Source organism: Syngnathus scovelli, chromosome 3, assembly GCF_024217435.2.
Source record: "Syngnathus scovelli strain Florida chromosome 3, RoL_Ssco_1.2, whole genome shotgun sequence".
In the NCBI taxonomy this organism is placed as follows: Eukaryota; Metazoa; Chordata; class Actinopteri; order Syngnathiformes; family Syngnathidae; genus Syngnathus; species Syngnathus scovelli.
The window spans coordinates 19,246,707-19,268,648 of NC_090849.1; the positions used below are offsets into that span (position 1 = coordinate 19,246,707).

The 21,942-nt window shown below is 41.2% G+C and overlaps 1 protein-coding gene across 2 annotated transcripts in view; it reads right to left on the bottom strand.

The window, feature by feature from the left end:
* Window positions 1-21,942, bottom strand: part of efna5b (ephrin-A5b) — a 74,435-nt gene that overhangs the window by 5,213 nt on the left and 47,280 nt on the right. Inside the window, exons 2-4 of one of the 2 annotated variants that reach the window (XM_049763603.2) lie at window positions 12,401-12,693; window positions 801-866; window positions 341-421 (exon numbers count right to left, since the gene is read on the bottom strand). In XM_049763603.2, coding sequence (XP_049619560.1) covers window positions 341-421; window positions 801-866; window positions 12,401-12,693 — 440 coding nt within the window. The remainder of the gene's footprint in view (window positions 1-340; window positions 422-800; window positions 867-12,400; window positions 12,694-21,942) is intronic. The other variant, XM_049763604.2, reaches the window with a different exon arrangement.

A 21,942-nucleotide genomic window follows, 5' to 3' on the forward strand; every position in this document is an offset into this window, starting at 1 on the left:
GAAATCAATGACAAAAAATGGAGTTGCAAAAGTGGTTCTAATTTTAATTGGATTTTTTTCTGCTTCTAAAAAAAATAATCTTCTTAATCTAGAGCTGTGAAAGCCTCAATATCAAATCTTGTATTTCTTGTTAATGTTTTCATCGGAGAGTCACATTATTTAATTTGTCTGAAAATTGCTCCACTAACTTAACCAAACATCTTTGTAAAGGCATGGAGCTATGTTGGACTTTGAGGAGATCATGCGAGGGATGTGAAGTTCAGACAGCGTGGCGAGAGGAAGGCATGGAGGCAGACAGATGTACGAAGAGAGTAAAAAAAAAGCAGGAAGCCATACTAACCTCGTGGTTCTAACGTATTGTCTACTTTGTCGTTAACATCAAAAACACGGTCATGTACCCCTATAGTTCTCACACAGCTGTCTATAAACAGAAGATAGGGAGAATGAAATCATCATCAATAGAGGTTTATACACCCCAGGTAGACATTTGAAGCCCCCCTCTCAGCCCTGACAGTCAACACGTCAAGCAACAAAGCTCATGGCAACATTCAGATGAAATACGGAGGACGAGAGCTGGCCTCCTACTTTGGATGTTTGTTTTTTTAAGTCAAACATATTCTTAGCGAGTAGCGGCAGTTTGGAGACAAATGAGAGCGGCATGTCGGGACAGCCAGCAAAAAAAGCTTTGTCGTGAAGTTGAGAGACGACATCGAGCTCTTTGTTGTTGTTGTTGTTTTTTTTAAACACATTAACTGTGCACTTCAACGGGCTCCACTTACAAAGCCTCGCTTAGCACTTACTTGATGGTCGGACGAAAACCTTCAGCTTCAGGCAGGTTTTCTTCCCGTTCTCAGCGACGGTGGAGGCTGGAAAACAAAACATTCAAATTGGAGGAGAGGATTAATGATGCATCGTACGCATCGGCCAACAACCCAAAATAAAAAAAGACATTTAAGGGCTATACTCCAAAGAAATAAAAGGAACATTATGAGAATAGCGTTGCCGTGCAAAAACTAAGATCGTCCTTATTTCAACTCAGGTATATTTATTTATTTAATCATGATTTTATTTTGGTCAAAGTAAAACTATGGCTTCATTCACTCAAGTTGGAAAAACAAGTTTATTATTAGAAAATGAATGGAAAAATTATTTATTTTACTTTATTTTTCACAAATTATAAAAAGTATGATATCATTCATGAAAAATCTTCCCTTAGACAAAGCTCAGGTGTGTCTTTTCTGAGTGCTCAGACAAAAGATCCACTCGCAGCTACTGTACAGGCTGTGCCACATGTGCCATGTCGGGCAACTGAGTGCTCTTATAATCCCTCGTGCCAATATAGTGTGTGTGCTGGCTGACCACTAATGGCAACGTAGTGAGGCACCAGGTGTTGTCTCCACTAAAATGGGGATTGGGGGTGAGGGGGTCAAACACATGTCACTTGGAGTGCGGCGGGACCATCCATCCTGGGGAGCATTTTAAAAATACACAGGTCACGACTTTGGGTTTTAACACAAAACAAGAGTTGTTTTAAAGTACCTTTCTTGTCCTCATCAGACCCACTCAGTCATCACCAAAATGATTCAACTCTTATTAGAGGGGAGCAGATATAAAAATATCTACTGCTGACTTGCGTTTTTCTAAAGGAATATAAAATCCATTTTTCTATCAAAGGCACACTTATTTTTTTTCCTCCAAATTTCCACAGCTCATCAAGCCTCCATCTTGCCGGTGTTATCCCTCTCGAGTGCTCTGTTAGCGTTAATGTTGACGCTACATCAGCTTTTATGTGCTCCTCGGTCATGTGTCAGTGTGCGCGGGAGGTGACTGGTAGATCAGATTAGATGCTCTTTTCCACAGCGGAGTAGAGAGCGCCAGCCCTTATCGTTATTATTTCGGCACACGCTAACGAACCTCGGCACAATGGATGTTATTCTTCTTATCTTCCACTATTATATTTGATGCACACACAAAGCTAACAAACACACAATTAGTGGCACGCACACATCCTCCAGATGTCTTATCTTCATCATCATCACCATCGTCATGGGCAGATCTGAGCCCCGGCCATCGACACGAGCTACTTAGCGGCGGCAGCTGGTTGCGAGAGAAGTACGGCTGCCACGAAAAAAAGGGCAAAGAGCACGTGGAGGGGTCTCCGTCGTGATGACAGTGAAGCTGAGCCGCTGGCATATTTAGACGTTTGTTCACAGCGCACATGGTCTGCGGCAAATGAGTTATAAAAACATTACATGAGCGACAAGAGAGCGATTTTTATCGGTGCGTGTACACGCCAGAGGCCAAAGTTTTCCAAGCTACAAGATATTTACAGCTGCAATTAGATACTCTGAATAGTGAATACAATTAGAAGAAATCTATTTCAATCAAAACTTTTTTATTTTGATGTATTGAACTGCACTGTTGTGAGGAAATTGGGAATGATCTTGAAGCATAGGCTTAGTAACTTCTCTATATTTGATTGTTGGTCATCATGGTGGTACTTTGAGTGCTAATTAATTTTTAGGCGATAGTTGATATCTATATTAATAGTGTCAACTGGAAATATGCTCTGAACTATGATTCCCAAATGCTTAAAAAGGAAGTCAGTGAATTTGGCTCCATCCTAGTGGGAAAAGTCCAGCGGCCAAGCCCGGATGTGTTAATGTCTAGGACGCTCCACATGTTGTTGCTTCTACAAAAGAAAGATGAAGCTTTAGCTCCACATGCCTGTCTTGTTAGCAGAAGCTCAATTTCTGAAGAGGATCCCTCCACCCTGGCCCATGCGGCCCATGCCTGTGCCTGTTTATTTTGGATTAACATACAGCATAGAGCCGGTTTATTGTTCTAGTACGCTCTAACATCAACACCTGCTATTCTGGTTCCCATCAGACCAGCCAGCCTCCTCCATCAATCCATGCAGAATGAGCAGAGGGGCGGCTTTGAGAAATGTTGTCCCAGAGATGGGCAGAAGGAGGGAGGGGGGGGCTGCAGGGATATTTGGCGGGTCAGGACGGCGGGTCAGGTTACTTCTTCAAGCCCCGTCCCAAAGCTGGTAATGGCCGGTCCCTGCAGTGCATTGCATTATGCATCAGCATTAAGGCAAATGGAATGAAGCAGAATCCAATTACGGAAAAACAAACAGGTGGGCTCAACGCGGCTTAGGTGCTGTATTGTTTCAATCACGCATCGAGCCAAACCTTATTGCATCTGTAATGTTATCTGCAAAACACATTTCCTTGACCATTCCGTTGAAAATTTCTGCGGTCGCCGGAAAATATTGTTTAGTTCCTCGGATAAAGAATTTCTTTTTACAAAATGACCCTGGGGTAGCTTGGTGACCAAATGGTTAGCATGTCTGCCTCACATGAGAGGCCATTTTGTTCAGAGCCTGTTCTGTAATTTATTTTAAATAATGTAAATTAATTTGTATATTTAATACCCTTTACAGTCATAAAATCATACTTATGTCTTCAATTATTTTAAGACTTTTGAAAGATTGATTTAAGTCATGTTACTGCTAATTAAGGCCTTGTTTTTAAATTCATGGTTAAAATGCTTTTTAAGATATTTTAAGGATGCGTACTAGGACAAGAATTCAACTGCCATATGCTTTGACCACAGTCTGTAAATAAATACAGCGCCGCTCATTTTAACAATAAAATAGTTCAAGTCTTGCATTTTGAATCTGTCGCCGGCTGTGATAGTGATGACGATGATGATTAGCGCTGACATTTACACGCAGAATTCACATTGAACATCTGCTGTTCTTCAGAGTAGCACCATTACCAGGACCTTTATATTGAAATGAGCCGGCGGCAGAGAGCCAACCAGAATTTATTCCCTTTTATTTTATTCCCAGCATGACATTAGAAATACGGGTGCAGTATGATTATTACTTTTTGATATATACGTCCAAATGCTCAATAGTGATTGGTAAAACCAAAAACACGTAATATCTGTTCAAGTGTTGTGAGATATTTTGAATTAAAATCTCTTCTCAGGAGGTAAATTCATATAGATTATTAATACTAGCAGATTTCTTCTACACAATCTCTTGACTGTGACGTCAATGTGGGCTAAACAGAACGAGAATTCCAGTGCAGAACATTCCGAACCGGGTAGCTCTGCCAGCTCACCGGAGAAAGGAACGTCGCGCCGAGTTGGTTTTGGCTTTACGAAAATGCAGCTGTGTTTGGGAACAGCAGATTCCAGGAGTCTGGGTTTATATAAACCAAGAGAGAGGGCCGCACTGATAAATATGTGTAAAACTTTGCTTTGTGTACATTTGCATTTACTAATGAGAGCATTTGCAAAGTTTGTCTCCAGGGCAAGGAGACAATGAAAGAGTCGACTTCAGAAAAGTTAGAAGTAAGGCAGGCATCCGGGGATGACTTTTAAATAGTGCATCTATTGTCAAGAACAGCATGCACCTAGCAACAAATAGAAGAAAACAGTAAAAACTACAGATCATCATCGAGAATCTACATGCGTGCTTGTGCTTGTCTGCATGCTGTGAGGGAGTAAGAAGATGGAAGAGCATCCACAGTGCCGAGGCCCATTAAGCAGATGCTACTGCGGTGAGTGCGCTACAGGAAAGAAATGATGAAGTAGGGAAATAGAAGAAATTGCATGCACGCAGCTGCGGAGACATGTCCCAATGGCCCGACATCTTCGAGCTTCCAGCCGATGTAAACCAAAGTCATTATTTAGGCAACCAACGCCAAGGTGAAAAGGTCACATCAGTGAGGAATAACAAGGGTGAAAGGAAATGGCTCTGTTTTCCTTCTTATTTGCTTTCCTGTAAATCACTGCGTTATGTTGTTGAATAGCAGATTCTGAGAACTGAACACATAAATTCCGGATTGACACCTTGGTGGAATCAGCCCAAACTAATTGAGGTCAAATGTCTACTGATTGTAATTTTCATCCAAAATTATCTATAACTTTTAGCAATGTGTTGAAAATCGACAAGGCTAAACTGTGATTCAAAGTTGCATCGACACGTTGGTCGTATTCAGACTTAAATCACAATAAACTGTGATTTGTGGAGTTGAGCTTTTTAAAGCGACCACACTATAATAAATCACAGTACATAATGTTTCATTGCTGCACTTAGTCTATCTCCTGCTATCATAATATTGTTGTTATGGCCTTGGTTTCCACGAAACGCTCAAAGTGCAAGCATGTGCGAGTGTGCTTAAGCATAATGGCGCAAGAGGAAGGAGGCAAAACAACAATGCATGGGAAATAAACAATTAGGAATAATTGGCAATTATCAATACAAGTCACAGGTTAACGACCAATGATAGCGTCTTCATGGTGGTGAATCATGATCAGCTTATAAATACACCCGGTTGAAGCATCAGTAATTGTGGTCGACAAATATAGGCACGTATACATCACATACTTAGGATAAGTTTCTATCTACTTTCTCGGAATTCTCTCACGTTTAAGCACTTTGTCTTGTTTCTGTCTGGTGAGCATGTTTGAAGCTTTTTTGTATCCATGTACACATGGTCACCAGGCATATCAATCTACTTTTAGACAGCATGCAATGAACTAGTATGCGAGAATAAATCCACCTATAGAAAATGGATGAGTGTCGTTCCCAAGGACACATACGCTTGACATTCATACGATGAGCAGCCACACATTATGAGGTCCGACACACTTGATGAAAATGCTGAATTTGTGTTTAACTCGTTCAATGCCAGCCCAGTGAAAATCGATTATTTGACGTTTATAGTCAATGGTAGTGAATGAGTTAATATCCTCTTGTGTGCAAATCATTTTTTCTCAATTATACATTTATGAGCCAATAAGGCTTTGATTATGAGGGATGTGAGGTGAACATGGAGGATGCACTGTGAAAATGGAGGAGCCAAAGAGGAAGTGGGACAGCCGTCCATCAATCAGGCCCGTAATGACGTATTCTAGACAGCGTGCGGCTACTATCCCTCTTCATTCATGTGCGTAGAAAATAGGCGACACATGCGTATGTGCGTGAAGGTCCAAGGCACATAACTCCATGCCGGTGACAGGCTTGATTCTTCATACAAACAGATGAGAGGGCTGCGTTATGGCGGCACCCATATGCAGGTTCCACCCTTGTTCCGCCAATGGAACGGGTGCCAGCTCTTTGTCACCATTAGTCAGCCTCCCAAAGAGCTAACGATCCCGACTCTAAACATGGAACCCTTTTTTAATTTGTCCATAAACCCTATAATCTTTCTAAGAGATGCCAGAGGAAGCAACACAGTATGGAATGAAAAATTCTACTTGATGAAATTTGAAATGCTAGGAATGGAGATCCACTGTACCTAATGCTGTGGTCTTAGAGAATCACCACATGACCACATCAAGTATCCCACCCAGTCAGCCTGGCTATCTTTTCAGATGAGCTGATATTGGATATCTGCCCTCTTTCAGATTACTCAAATACAAGATGGTGTTCATATTATGAAAAAAACATGCTTGCATCAGCATTCCGGGAGATGGCTTTCACTTAAACCGCCGCAGCCTTGTGATCCCTGACCCGAGAAGCGCTCCTGCTGTCCTCGCTTATCTCTCCTGTCTGTCCAAGAAACTCACTCAGTCCTCACTCTTAATGCTAGCTTTTGCTGAATTGCTTATGTATGTGCTCAGCGCTACGGTTTTAAATCCCGCTGTTGATTTTGACACACACTGACAATAACCCACCTCAGAAGCCAAGACGGTTTTGCAGGGAATAAAAAAAAAAAACACATTTAAACTGAACTAATATTTTATGTGTGGGTTCCAACATTTAATATTTAGCTCCAACATTGCTACATTTTGCAAAGCACCTCAGTGTCCAATAAAAACATCGCGCCAATAAAAAGGATTTACAATGGAAACTCCAAGGTAGACCGCAATGTGTTTTGGGATGCTGGTTGATGTCAGATTTGTTTGTACTGTATTTCGTAACCTATTTGTAATAATCTGTTCCAAGATCATATATTATTGATTTTACTGCACGGACATTTTAACAGTCATACGTACTTTTTTAATATTATTTTTCTTTGGAGTCATTTTCACAATGTATCAAAACTAGTTTTTTAATCAGGAAAAATATGTTTTTGAAAGGATAATCATAAAAGTCCCAATTCATGTCAATGGTATAGTAATTCCAGTTCACTTCGCATAATATATATTCTTGACGGTGACAAGATGCTGGTATTAAACAAAACTGAAGAATGATGACCTCCATGTGAGTACACTCCCGCTGCCCCGCTCATGCTGATGAATCTCTTTTGGTTAGCAGAGCAGAGCACACCGCCTCGTCTTATTTAATTTCTTCAGATGCAACAAAAATCACCTCTCGACCCGCAGTAAACTGCAGGGGCGAAAACATCATTAAGCCGCGCTTTCTGCACATAAATATGATGTGACGTCTTAATACTAATCTACAAACAAGAAAGCTAATCAATCATGCCCCTGACTATTCATTTTTCATCCTGCTTTCGCCTCAGCCTCTGAATTTTATTAGAGATGACAAACGGCCACGATGGCTGTTTATGCATGCATGAACTATATGTATGTATTCCATTAAGGACCATTTTAAATATGAGTGAGATCTGTAGGGAAATAACGATTGGGGAAATTCCCCATCCAAAATTTCCAAATAAACCATGTCACGAATCCTTTAAAAAATATACTGCTCCACCTCATATCGTACATGAGTGCAGAATTTATGACTAATCTCGACGTTCAAGGATTGTGACCTTTGTCACAGGACACATTGGCATTTGTGTTTGGTGCAGGTGTGCAGTATGGCCTACTTGGGCGGCTAATGATGCATACAATTTTCTCTGTTAGCTACGCAACACCACACAACACTATGAACTCGCACAGGGAAGGCAAATGTGCTACAAGGTCACCGTCTAACTGCTGAGTCTGTGCTGAGCTGTAGAGCTCGTCAACACTTTCAAACTGGAAATGTGATGTAGTGTTTATTTATGCAGCCATGGCAAAATTCTGTGTTACTTAGATTGGATGTTATTGTCTTGAATTGCATTAGTATTGCAGTTCATTTTTAAATATATTTTTTTTAAACACATTGATAAATAAGTGGCTCTTGTTTTCGGAGTCTGTTGTCTGTTATGTGAGGAGGCCCCAGGCATCATGTTTAGGGCCCCTATCTATTTATTTAGTAGTTGAACTAATTGGGTGTGGAAACGTTTGTCTGACAGGTCGATGTGGCTCAATAAATGTATTTGTACTTTTTTACTTAGGGGACAGCCAGTACGCAATTTGAGTGTTACACATATTTGCTAAATCTTTAAACCTTCCTTACTCACGTCTTTACATGATTAATAGACTCGATGATGGTTTGTCAGCAATTATCCTCATATCTGTACCAATTAATCCTCTTTGGACCAACCTTGTGTAGCTGATCACAATGCATTGCGCTTCTTGTTTGTTTCAGAAATTAACAGTTTAATTACAGAACTCAACATGACGCCTTGACATTAAATCTGCAACATTTACCCCCCAGTCAGAACTCTTAGGAGGCGCTACCAAAAATCCATCTGCTTAGAAAGACATTTGGGTAATGTGGCATTTTATATCCAAACCACCTCACAAGATGGGTACAGCCGCTGAATCATGACTAAGGCTGCAGCTATGAAAGATTTTGTCATTTCAATATCCTATTGGAAATTCTATTGAGTAATCTACTTGGTAAAATAACAATTATGAATACAAAATAGGCCAAATCTTTCATTATTTATAGTTGCTTTAGTCCCGGTTGTAAGAAGGCTGAAAGTAGAAACAATTGTTGTCACCAGTTTGCAACAGTTGTCTCAAACGCTCTCTTGTTAATACATTGAACCAAGCATGTAAGCACGTTACGCACACAGGAAACGGAGAGTGTCCTGAAACAATATTTAACACTCAGATGACCATAAAGCAAAGCCAGTAGACCTGCTGGTGGCACACAAACAAGATTAGCCAAAGATTTTCCGCAGCTGTGGCATTCAGTTTTGCTCTTTTAAAAGGATTAGAGATAAAAGATTAGAGATAATCAAGTCTGAGCCTCTTTTTTTTTTCCACCATCTTAACTCCTGAATATTCACAATAACGGCATATTAAACCCAAATGTAACCTGAGAGAATCACAGCAATTAGGTTGCCCGTCTAGTGCTTTAATTTAACGGCCTCAGTTGAATAGTTGTATTTATCACGGGATTATTGGAACTGCATCGGAATACAAAGATGCAGTTTGAGAGGTCTCTTGTACTTCTACTACAGTGAAACTTTGCTTGATGGCGGTGATGACGATGGTGGAGAATGAAACAGACGCAAGTAGATGAATGAATGGTACAAGTGTATTTGCCTTAATCTTCCTTCAGCTCTAGATTCTGTCCACCAAAGAGACAGGCCAATCCGTCAGCGGCCGTCCCGCCTGCTTTTTATGGACATTGGAGCTGGACACAATGGCGGCGGGAAATCACATGTCAGACGACGTCATGCTAGATGACTTTAATATCCGCCATGCTAGCCAAAGAGCCAGTATGCTAGAATCATTCAATAGCCAATGAAGCCGCGGGACACAAAAGCAATACGCCGTGCTACAGCCAAATGCATGTGTTCCATGGAAGCCTCGTCGGTCGCAGGGTAATTTAATCTGGCCCCCAGGACAAGCATCTCTCAGCAGCAAAAAATAAACGTTACAAGTAGTGACATGAGCAAGTGGAGGAGTTGTGTAACCCACCGCTAACCCCTATCCAGCTCTCTACCTCCTCTCATCTTCATTAGCAAGACACTGTGTAATTTGGGTCAAAATGACAAGGAGCTTATTGCGAATTTTGATAAAGATAAATAGTCAGATAAGTGTAAGGCCTCCAGTTTAGTTTTCCAGCACAGAATCAACAGCAAACTTTGCATTAAGGTGTGGTGGAGCAGGACGAGTGAAAAATGTAAAATCAAGCCTGGATAGCAATCTACGGTTACACTTCAGTTAATGGCGAGCATAAAAAGTTGCCGATGGAGTAAACCCATCTTTGCAATCAAAGCCCTAATCGGCTGACCCGTTCCGTGCTGTCGCTTGGGGAGAAAACACAATAAAACGTTCACAGGCAAACTCATATTACAGTGTTAGCCAAAAATTTTAACGGCCGAACGGCTGGACAATTTGGAATTTGACCAACATTTTGCGGAAAAACTTGTAGGTTTGAATCATTATCGTACTGAAGCAGACAACATTAGAGCATTGATTCCAGACTCCGGAGGCATGGTGGAGTAATGCACACCAAAAGTCTCCCAATAAATGACACAAGGAAAAGACACCAGCCTCTTCTAAAAGAGTGACTCGCAATCCTGAATGATTTTCCAGACAGACATCCATTGGTACGGTACATTAGCTGCTAGTGCTATGAAGTTAGCCATTATTGTTACTGTTATTGTTGTTAAATGTGGAGTGCTTTATTGAAACGGCACAGATTAACTATTACACTTTTCTGATACATTTTAAAATGACGAGGAATTACATTTGACCTCATTTGAAGAACGATTTATTGATTTAAAAATGTTTTCAGCCTATTTTAACACTGTTAAGTTAATGAAGGAATGGAAGTTTGATTCTGGTTAATTCAATTTCAAGTACTTCGAAACTGACTGGACTGTGTTTCGGCTTTAGAGTACAGTGAAGGCCACTTCATTATGGGGAATAAATTCCACGGTCAAAATCCGTGATACAGGAGGTTTGATTACAAACGTGTAGGCCGTGTCGAGAAGCAAAGAAATTCCACAAAATGTTGGTGCTGCTTCAGGATGTATTTTACTCATTTACACCAAACTTCTGAGTAATGCATCATTTAACAAAGATGCAAATTTATATTGTTCATCCCTGGCAGAGGTCTGCCATTGTTGTCAATGTTATGTCTGAATGTTCAGTTAATCTTGCCTGGAGAGAAACTTGTTTTCCCTCATTAGTGCAAAAAGTGCACAAACCTTAAAACCTTCCCTCCAAACAGCTGAATCAATAATGCATAAACCAGACATGAAACTAATGGTCCCCCATTTCAGAACGTAAATGTGCCATCAATTTTCAAGTTCTGTATTAAATTTGACATATGCTAGCGACTGCGCCCACTCCTCCATCTCCCAAGAGCAACGTGTCTTTTGTGGGAGGACTAACATCCCTCAATCATCTTTTCTCCCATAAAAGCACATTTCAAGTGCCTTAACTTGATCTTATATGAACAGATTAATAACGTGTACAGTATATGAAATATGTTCCTATATAGAAGTGCATCTCAATACATTAGATTATGGCTTTAAAAAAAACTGCATTTAAGTTAAAAAAGAGAAACCCATAAATTCACTACATACAAGGTGATGACTAAAGCTTACAAGAAACAAAATCTCAAGAAATAAGATCACAACTAACAATTAAATTATTGTAATATACAAATTTAGTGTGAATTGGTCATTTCCGACATATTAGAATCTATGTCAAAAAAATGATATATTTCATCTTTTGATTTGAATTCACTTAATTCAACATACCATATCAATCTTTAACAATTTATTAAAGTTTGAAGTTTATTTTGACTGAATTCCATGAACCTTCCATTCGTTCCTCCCGATGCAATTGAGCCACGGAGGTTTTTGCTTGCTTTAAGCACCCATCAACTCGCGATAACCTCAAAGTGACTCGCTACTAATGCTCAGACGCAGACAACTGAACATTTATCACGAGATGAAGAAGAGGAGTATGATGGGAGGTATATCTTTTGAAGTCTCCAGTATAATGCAGCTGGAGAATTGAGCAATAGCTTTCGAGCTACCTCATTATCCCCCAGCCTACGAATAACTTTTCCATTTTAGGGAAAGGCTTTCCACAAAAGTGTCGACCTCAGCGCTCGGTGTGAAAACGTGGCTGACGAATTGTGTGCTTGTGTTGGTATGCGTTTCATGCGAAAATATTAGTATAACTGTTACCTGAATAGATTTATAATTTTATTACAGCAAAAGTTGGCCTGATGGAAGGGATTAATTCTATTTCTGTGATTTATTAAGAGGAGAAAATTAATTCAAATTCCTTACTAAGGCCAAACAAAGTCCTGGAGCAAAATTTGAGGGCTTGAGTAAAGTCATAATGGGTGCATTTGTTTTATTGTGTATGTTTTTGTGTATTTTTTTCTGAATCGTTTAATAAATCACTGTTTCAGGTTGCAATGGGCTACGAAAACTTATAAATTATATTTTTGCATTCCTGGGTAATGGAAGCTAGATTTAATTTGGCTAATATTCACTTTTATTTCCATTACATGGCCTATATGAGTCACCAGTTAGGTAAAATCACAAAATGCTGCATTTCTACTACCGATTGAGACATCACTAAGCTGCCAAGCGATAATAAAGAAATGAAGACTCACAGATGTAGTAATATTCTCTTCCCGGTCTGAACTCAAAGCCCAAGGAGAACGGGGTGAAGAGCTGGAACTTCTCCGAGAACTTGAGCGGCCCGGTGGGCGAGTGCGGCCGGTTGCACTCCCAGCGCTTGAAACCCTTGAAGGTGTGGTCGCACGTGCTGTAGCCGTCGTAGTTGACCATGTAGAGGACGTAGCGTTCCGTCCGCTCCACGGGCACCGAGTCTGCGTAGTGCGGACAGTAGACGTCCAGGTAGTCATTTATGCACACGTCGATGTGGTAATCCCCACGATGGAATCTAGAACACAGAACAAAAAGGAAGTTTGAACTAACGCTCAAATTAGCACCGATGAAAGTGTGAAAATTTAGCCCACGTATGCAGACGGCGCTTTCTCGATACTCTGCACTCTGTCATTGTGGCGTTGAAATTTACTGGCAGCCGGCTCTCATCTTCAAGCTTCAATAAATTTCTTTACACGAGTTTGTTTATATCTATAAATCTGTCATTGCGCCACATACTTCCACACACATCTGCACACACACAGAAAGTGAAATAAAGTGTGGGAAAGAAATGCTTCTCCAGACAAGAAAAAGCACTTTGCCGACAGAAGGACAAACGCAGACGTGGTACAAAAGACCGCGGCGATACAAGGGGGTCCAGATGAGAAATGTCATGATGAGAAAAACACTGCGGCCGGTCCCTGATGGCTGCGCGAGACGAGGCCACACGAGGGTCAGAGGGCTTTGATACATACCGATTCATCAGATGTCGACAACAAACCTAAACACGCACTCAACACATCTCATCTGCTGATGACAGAATAGGTCCCGCACCTGCCCGAATGCTCCAAATTAGAGAGCAATTGCTGTGAGGGTCCATAGTGGCCTGGCTTCAGGGTCACTGAGAAAACGCCTGTAAAACATGCTAGTATGCGCTTTTAACACTCTCCACAAGTGCTCTCAACGTGACAGTTGAGGCCACGAAATTGGACATGGACACTCATATGCACAGTTGGTGCCACTGACTCATTTCAACACCGGAAAGGTGAGCTAGTACTTTTAGGAAATGTTGCAAGTTTGATATCTCCAGACAATTAAAAACTGAACAGACAACATGGTAAGATACACCAAATAAATACAATGTGGAAGGTAACGTGAGAAAGTAGATCGGGAAAAACAGCGGCAACATTTTTGGATTACCTACATGGATGTTTTTGGTTCTCAAGGGGACATTGGCTTTTAGGTAAGCGAGTTGTTTACTCTATTACTTGTTGATCTGATTGGCCTATAATGGATGTCTCGGGCAGAGCCTCCCATCTAAACAGTTATTTTTTAAGCCCTTGAACTTTTCCCAATTAGTTTCTATTCACTGTTCCCTTGATGGATTTGTGAAACAAACCATCTGGCATGTCGGCTTAGACCTAGTCCGTAAAACGGGACCAAACTTTTAATTGAAAACTTCAGACTATGGGAAGGGTTTTCTTCGAGCACCCTAAAAAGCATGAGAGAAACTTTCGAAGGCTCAGGATTAACATATATAAATCATGGTAAACTCTTTCTCAGTTCCTTCTTAAAACTGTCGAACAGAAGAATTCTGAGAAAACTGCAGGCAGCTTTTCCTTTCTCATCCTTGTTATGCTATTTCTCACTTTATATGCTCTCACTTCAACCTTCTCTAGTTGCGTCATCGGAGAGTTCCGACTCGAGGATGGATTTTGTCGGATCAAGTCGCTGCATATGTACTAGAATGCTGATCCGGCGTCTGCTGCACTACAAATCTACAAAGAAGCAATCCCAACACACATCACACGAGGGTTTTTAATCTCACACAACAATTGCGGCAATCTGCTCGGAGCGCCTTCACTTGTCACTTCATTTGTGTTGGTGTAATTGAATGATTAATGTCACAATAAAGTGGCAAATGTACCCACAGCCATTTTACATTACAGCTTGCATCTGTGTCAGCCGGCTTTGCTTCATATATTCGTTTTTGTGCATGTGTGTATTTGCGTGTGTGAGCATTTCTCCCCCTCCCCTGCCTGTGTTTACTCTTGCAGGGTAAATACTGTTGTGAAGCGTTTACAAGCAAAGCATCAAGCAGCTCATCTGTAACATCTCATTTAAAACAAGTTTGCTGAGGTCCAGGAAAAGCCACGCATCTCTCTTCCTGTCTTAAAATGTCACCGACTTAATGGTAACATCCTTTTCATCCACCCGTGTGTATGTGATGGAGAGGAGATTTAGAAAGTCTGTATGTGTGTAGGTGTGATGTTTCATCTGCCCTTCTCTTCGAGCCTCGGGATTCACAACGATGGCGACTGGCCCCGACTGTAAATGAAGCTGAGGTTGTTTGGCCGGCTGAGCATGTAAAATCAGATACAAAAGATATGTGTCATGTAACCCAAACATGCAAGAAACACATTTGCAATTCCATGCACACTTGGTTGCCTGTGTTAGGTTTGCGCTATGAGAGCAGAGTGCTTGGCAAAGAAGCAGCGGAGTGAGAGCCAGAACCTGGCACCAAGAGAGAAACAGTCAGGGAACAAGGAGGAAGAGAGCATTTGGTTCCAAAAAAGTCAAAGTTTACATGAAAAAGTAGAATACTCGCAGTTTCTAGCTTACTGTAAATCTTTGATACGACCTGAGTGCATGACTACGAATATGGTTGAAAGAAATGACCAAAGCTAAAATGTATGTGCTCTGAGTTACTTCCCAAATATGAGCTCAGCTCAACTTGGGTCTGTCTGTTTTCCCATTTCCAACTCTCGGAAACCGAAACCACACTGTACTGAACACGGCATTTGGAAGGCGACATGCAAACATCTGGCAAAATGTATAAAATCGAAAAATGCTAATCTAAATAAAGAGGTATCATCGGCTGGATCTTTAGCCTTGCCATCTTGCGGCTATTCTTAGTATTCTATCAACTGCCTCGCGGCAGGGAGAGGACGTCATTCTTCATCATAAAATGGACATGTTGAAATATATGGACATCAACATCTGTATGCGACGCACCAGCGGGATTCAAATGAACTGTAGCAGGTAAAATGAGTGAAATGGAGGCAGTGGAAATGCTGTCGTAACAGCGGCGAGCTGAGGGAGCTCTAAAAGTTTTGGGAGCATCTTCGATGAGAGACATTTGTAATGTAGTCGCGGAAATTCTCGGCGTTCTCTTTTAAATTACCCCTGTCAAGAAAATTAATATGTAAATTTGAAGAAGAGGCCTGGACACCCTGGACTGGTCGTCAACTAATCGCAGGGCACATAAGGACAAAATAGTCACCAAGTATGGTCAGTTTAGAATCTGAGCCAAGTTTCAAACCCTCAACCTCAGATCTGTAATGCCGATGAACTAATCGCAGCAATTAAAACTGATTCTAAAAGCTGGCAAAATGAAGCTGGAGATGTTGTGGAATGACTAAGCCAAAAAGACACTTGACCAATCCATTACAGTCATTTTTCCATTTTATAATATGCTTCTTCACAATTAACTTGCGAGCTAGGGGAGGATATCTGGCACAAAAACAGTTAATTAAGGAGCAGTTTTAAATGGTGGGCTAATTGTAAAATGGTGATAATTACATCCCTGTGTTATGGTGCAGCTGTCTCAGAAGACACCACAAAAGTCAGCCAGGCGAATCAACCGGGGCCAAACATGGCTTGGCTGTTCCAAAGTTGGGAGGGAGTCCAAAATCTTATCAGCAACTGATAACAATGATGCTCCAACAGACGGGGTCAAGAAGTCACACAAGCACGCTACAATATGAAGAGTCTAAATTTGGAAACGTGCGACTCGCCATCACACTCTTTGATTGGCTTATTTCCATTTCAATTACACACCCTGGTGACACCACAGGGAGACAAATGCACACCTATCAGCACACGCGTTGTCCCCCGCTCGCATGTCATAATGGACTCCCATCAGGCAGCTTTTCAGAGTGAAAAGTGATCCAAGTCCTCCAAATTTGATGAAAAATTGAGATCCAATGGCAATTTTTGCTAAAAGGTGCAGTCCAGTAGAAGTGTCAAGATGGGATAATAGTGCTCCTCCAAAATACGTCATTATTTGCACCCTGGTTATATCACAGATTTTTTTGGGTGTTTATCTGTCTGTGGCGACACCTGACAGAAAAAAAATAGTAATTTAAAAAAAAAAAAAAAAAATCTGCATTTTGACAGTATCTCCTGTAATGCTGCCATGTGTGAGGGGGAAGGAGAGTTGCAGATGCATTTTTCAGACAATTATTAAACACCCGAAAACAGTAAAACACAAAGACCACCCAAGCTGCTGTAGGCCTCAGCTCACATCTAAACTCTTACACACCACCTTACCCCACTTGTTTTTGTTTTTTTATGCTAACAAACGCTACACTCGGAAATTTCTCATCTTGGGCGCTGATCGAAATCAAGTAAGTCATCTTGATTATATCGCCGAAGCTATACAAACACAAAAAAACAGCCACACACCGAACAAACCTTGTGTCGCCCCCCCAAAAAAATGCACACAGACCGAATGCCGTTTTTTTTTAAGAGCAAACAATTCATACTGTCTTGACAGCCGCTCACGTGAGAGAGCAATAGCTCTTCCTCCCTTACGCATAACAGGTCTTTGCAGCATTTTCCTTTTACTTTTCGATTTTTACGCCTACCTGAGTTCCTCGCTTCACCCGCCTTGCGCGTGACCCTGAATTAGATCTATTTACATTACCACACCTCTCCCTGGTGAAATTCATACATCTGATTTTCAATTTATATCCTCCGGCACTGTTTTGTTTGCCTGATAAATCAAATCACAAACCTAGAAAGTCGAAACGTACAAGGACCTTAACAAGAAAAAAAAAAAAGTGCAATTGTTTTCTCCAAATTGTGTATCTTGTTGAGTGTTTGTATGCTCGAGAGCCTACGTGTTGGTGACGTGATTGATCATTTGTTGAATTTGGTCCAGAAGGAAAATATGTCAAGAGGGGATGAACTCAGACTGAACCCGTATTTGGATTATCCATGCAAAAACTATCCGGGATCTTTCAACATGTTTTGTATGCTGCAGATGCACCGCGCAAACACTTTGTGGTGGTTTGTGCAGATGTCTAATTACGCACGCACCACCAGTGTGATATAAGAGGAGCAATGCCACATCGTGCACATCAATCTGTTCCAGCATGGTGGTCGAGCAGATTTTGGATTTGGACATTTTTTCCCATAGGAAATAATGTGCAGCACGGTCAAAAGTGGTTAGCACTTCTGCAGCACACTCGAGAGATTTGGGATCAAATCTCAGTTGGAGTGTCTCTGTGTAGAGTTTGCAGGTTTTCCCATAGCTTGCGAGACTTTCTATGGGTACTCCAGCTTCTTTAATTACGGTAAAATAGTTTTAATTCTGCTCTGGTGGCAACTAGTCCGGCTTGTTGAAGCTGCTCCATTTCTGGAACATGCCAAGTTAAAATGGTGTTTGACTTTAAAAGCTTAGTTTCCGCAAAAAAATATTTCTGGCTCAAGGGTGTTCAACTTTCGAAATTCCAAGTGTACTGTAATACATTTCTTTGCGATTGCATTTTTCCAAATGGCTCTTCAAGCCAATATGGTGTTCACCTTGTTACGTCTGATGGCAGGAGACTGTAATGAAGAGCAAGGAGAAGGAGCGCAGCAGATAAGTGCATCCAATATTTCCTCTCCGCAATAATCTTTGCTGTTAAATTAAATTCCTCTCACCAGCTCAACATTTCTGCAAGTCTCTTTTCTTTAAAAGCTCAGAAATGGAAAACATTTTTCTCCCTTTTTGTCCAAGGGACCGACAAGAAATTACAATGCCACCCTCAGTCATATCGAAGTCCATGACATAAAACAGACTTTCTCGTCTATCACAGCAAACTGCGCTTAGGCTCAGACATGCTTCTGTGGCAGATAACAGTAAAGAGAGGAAATGAATATTTTAAATGGTATGATGACATTTCTGCAACAAAGTCAGACTGGAATGAAAAGAAATACAGACACTCAAATTGGTTTGAGCATATGTCCTGAAGCCAAATAATGATCACAACCTCTCACAGAAAGCACAAGAGAGTGTTGAATGTAGAGCGCCATCATCATTGGTGTTCTGTTACTGTTCGTTATGGTTGCCAGAGAAATAATCTTTGCTGTGATTGACAATGATGACGCAACCAACTGATACACAACTTGGGCCAGGCGGGAGTAGTGCCAAAATAGATTCAGCAGATGGCGCTGCACATGCAAAGTTGATTTCAGATGTTATGATTTGTAATCAAATGAATCGTACCGTCACGTTTCACTTTGTTTGGCCTTGGCATAAATCTGCAAGGAGACGGCGGGAAGCTCGGAGGTATCGAAGTACTGGAACAAAGCAACCGAAGCAGGAGCACTGAAGTCATAGTTGACAGACGCATTCCAGCTTGGCTAACAGGCCGATAGGTTTACGGTCTCAGCGGGAGTTTGGTAAGAAGACACACAGAGTTAAACTGCGTCGTATATTTCCGCTAATGTGGATGCAGGGCGGAAAACGTTGCGGATGCTTTTACAGGCAGACTTTTCTTGGTTATTGTCGCGGCTTGCGCATCATGGTGCATTTTACTCTCTACATGTGGTGTTGCTTTATTGGGGGGTGGTAAGCTGAGAGCAGGTGGTCAAGCTAGTATAATATAGTGTCTGTCAGCAAAGAGAGGCACCTCCTCATACATTCCTTCATCCCGCTCACTTTCATCATCAAGCCTTTTGCTCATGCTCCCCTTTGGCTCTTGTCACCAGCCTGCAACCGCAACCCACCGTTGCCCTGCCCACCACCGTCACCCTCATCTGCCATCTTAACCATATTCATTTCTGCCATTTACGTCTGTCAGTGCTCATTTCGCCCCAGGGACGGAGACAATGAATTAAGAGCAGCGACAGACAAGTTCTTGTTCTGTTCTTCCCGGGCGAATGTTTGATGTCCGCATCAGCTATGCCGTGGCTCAAATCTAAATCAGAGATGTGGAAAAGAATGAAAGAGAGACAAATACTTCCTCTGAGCTCTAGCACTCTGCCAACCGACCATTTTTATGGGTGTGAAACACTGATGTGTGGAGACCGGGGGTGGGTCGGGGTAAAAGGATTTCTTTATGTCTCCGCCCGTCACCAAGGGAGTCTTGGGAAAAATGACACATCCCTCCTGCAACATCCTGTCAGCCCCTGGGGCCATCCTTGTGAATTATAGCCTCCCCAAAGCCACTTCAATGCCTCTGTAAATACTGTACAATGTGTACTGGGATGAGAGGAGACGTGTGCTACATTCATTGTATGCATGCTCACGGACAGTCCCTTAGTGTCAATTAATAGTCAATTGCATTGGAGACAAACTGGAAGGGCACAATTAAGAACACAGAAGCCTCTCCCAGTTGAAGCATTGGCAAAGTTACACATCTCTGCTGAAACAATGTAGTGAGTGACTCGCAAATAGTACTTCAAAACTTTCCAACTTTCGAAATATGAGGGATCCGTATCATGCGGTGACAAAACCCCAGTTTTTAAAAAGAATACCTGTCAATCGAAGTGGAGACATTTTACACATTTTTAGACTTTTTGACAAACCCTATGAAGTGGTAAACAAGTGTATGGAATCTTTAAAATATTGATATGATGCTTAAAAAAAATTCCGTATAAAAATATATATGACGGAGATATCCACCATTGTGTGGAATTGTAGTAGATTGTACTTAATGGAATGTCCAGCAACGATATATTCTTGAGTACTCGCTCTAGTCCTTTAAAAATAGCCTTTTTGAAAGTGGAAAAAGTACTCATTGTCTTTTAAATTGATGTGTTTGGCTTGTGAAGTGCTGCACTTCTATTAATAATACAGGAGCGCCACTAAGTAGACTTACATCATCCACATACTATGAAGCCTCTCTCGCTCTCTGTAGTTTAGTCTTGGATTACTGAAAAATACTTCTATAGCGCTCAGTTAAGACACTTTTCTTGTAGAAAGTTGTTTGAATGCCAGCCCCTGACACTATCTGCTTCTCAGATCAAAATGTGGAGAGCTGGACAGAAAAAAAAAAAAAAAAGGGCTTTATTATGTTCTGAAAACTGCAGAATATTGCGATAAAGAAGTGATGGTCAATGACATACACAAACGCTTGTCACGTATGCATTGACATATAATGGCATCCCCCTTAACCATAGACTTTACATGCTCGCAGACAAAGACACGCTGACCTTCAAGGTGGGTTTCCGTGGAGCTGTTTCTGGATGGTAGAATGTCACTGATTTCATAAAGTCACGACCCTCCACAGTTCAAAAGCAGCTGCCAGTATACAAGGGTGAGGCTTGCACACGCCAACAGAGTGCTAAATGATCATTAAAATATATACAGATACTTAGGTGGCGGAATTTGTCCTGGATAAATAGCTGCTCTCATGAGAGGATTGGATAAATACAAATTAAAACGTATCCGCTTTTTCACTCTTTTAATAAAAAAGAAGAGGTTGCAATTTATATTTGAATCATGTAATTATTAATTACCGCCAGCTATACGGTTAAATAAATTCACAGCGGATACTCATTTACTACAGTTATAGAACACATTTTTCGAAAAGAAATAATAGAAATAGAAATAATCTATGGTTGTGTGTAAGGTGTAGCAATGATAAAAAGTAAGAGCGAGTAAAACCAAGGCTTTTAAAGTGATTTTTTTGAAAAGAACAAAAAACAAATCCCCAAGAACAAGCCAACTATAATTATGAATAAATACTTGTCCAAATATTGTCTGAAATCAAAACGTCAGCGGCATTCAAGTTGAAATGTTTCCACTGCATATCGGAGAAAAGCACCCTAGTGAAAATGAGTACTTGGCAGGATCTACGGCTATGATTTCAGAGTTTAGTTTTCCTGAGCCATTGGCTTGTCTGCTGCCATCCAGTGATGACAATATTTTACAACATCATGTCACGCTTACCCTCCCATTATCTGCTAAACTGCACATCGTCTCGGTCGGAGCATAGTTTACGCACCTTGGTAGGCAGGCTTGACGTGCCCGTCACATGACATAAAAACAGCAGTATTTCCTGATAGCTGTCCGCCCACCACCTTGCAAAGTCTGAAATATATCCCTCCCCAAAATAACAAATAATGGATAGTTTCGTCGGAATAGTGAGAGTGCCATCACAATCAGATCACACGGGCGCCTTTCACCTCACTAGACAGATTTTGAAGTTTACATTTTTCAACAAAGTGAAGAGAGGATTGGGCATATTTTAGGATCGTTTCGAGACGTCACGGATGTCACAACTACTTTGTGGCATATCTGAGTCTTGGCTTTGCAAAATACGAGTCAAATATTCTCTCAGAACAATCGGTAAGGATGTGTCTCTCTGGTCACATCATTAGGAACACTTTACAAAGGTTATCACACCCGCTTTTGATTGGGTAACTTGGAAATTACGACCCCTTTTTTTGTTAGGTAATACAAAGGAGACACACACAAAGATGAATATTTTACGACCTTGAGTCTGCTTGGCTTCCTGCTTTTTAACACCCTGTCCTGGACTAAGTAGGTCTG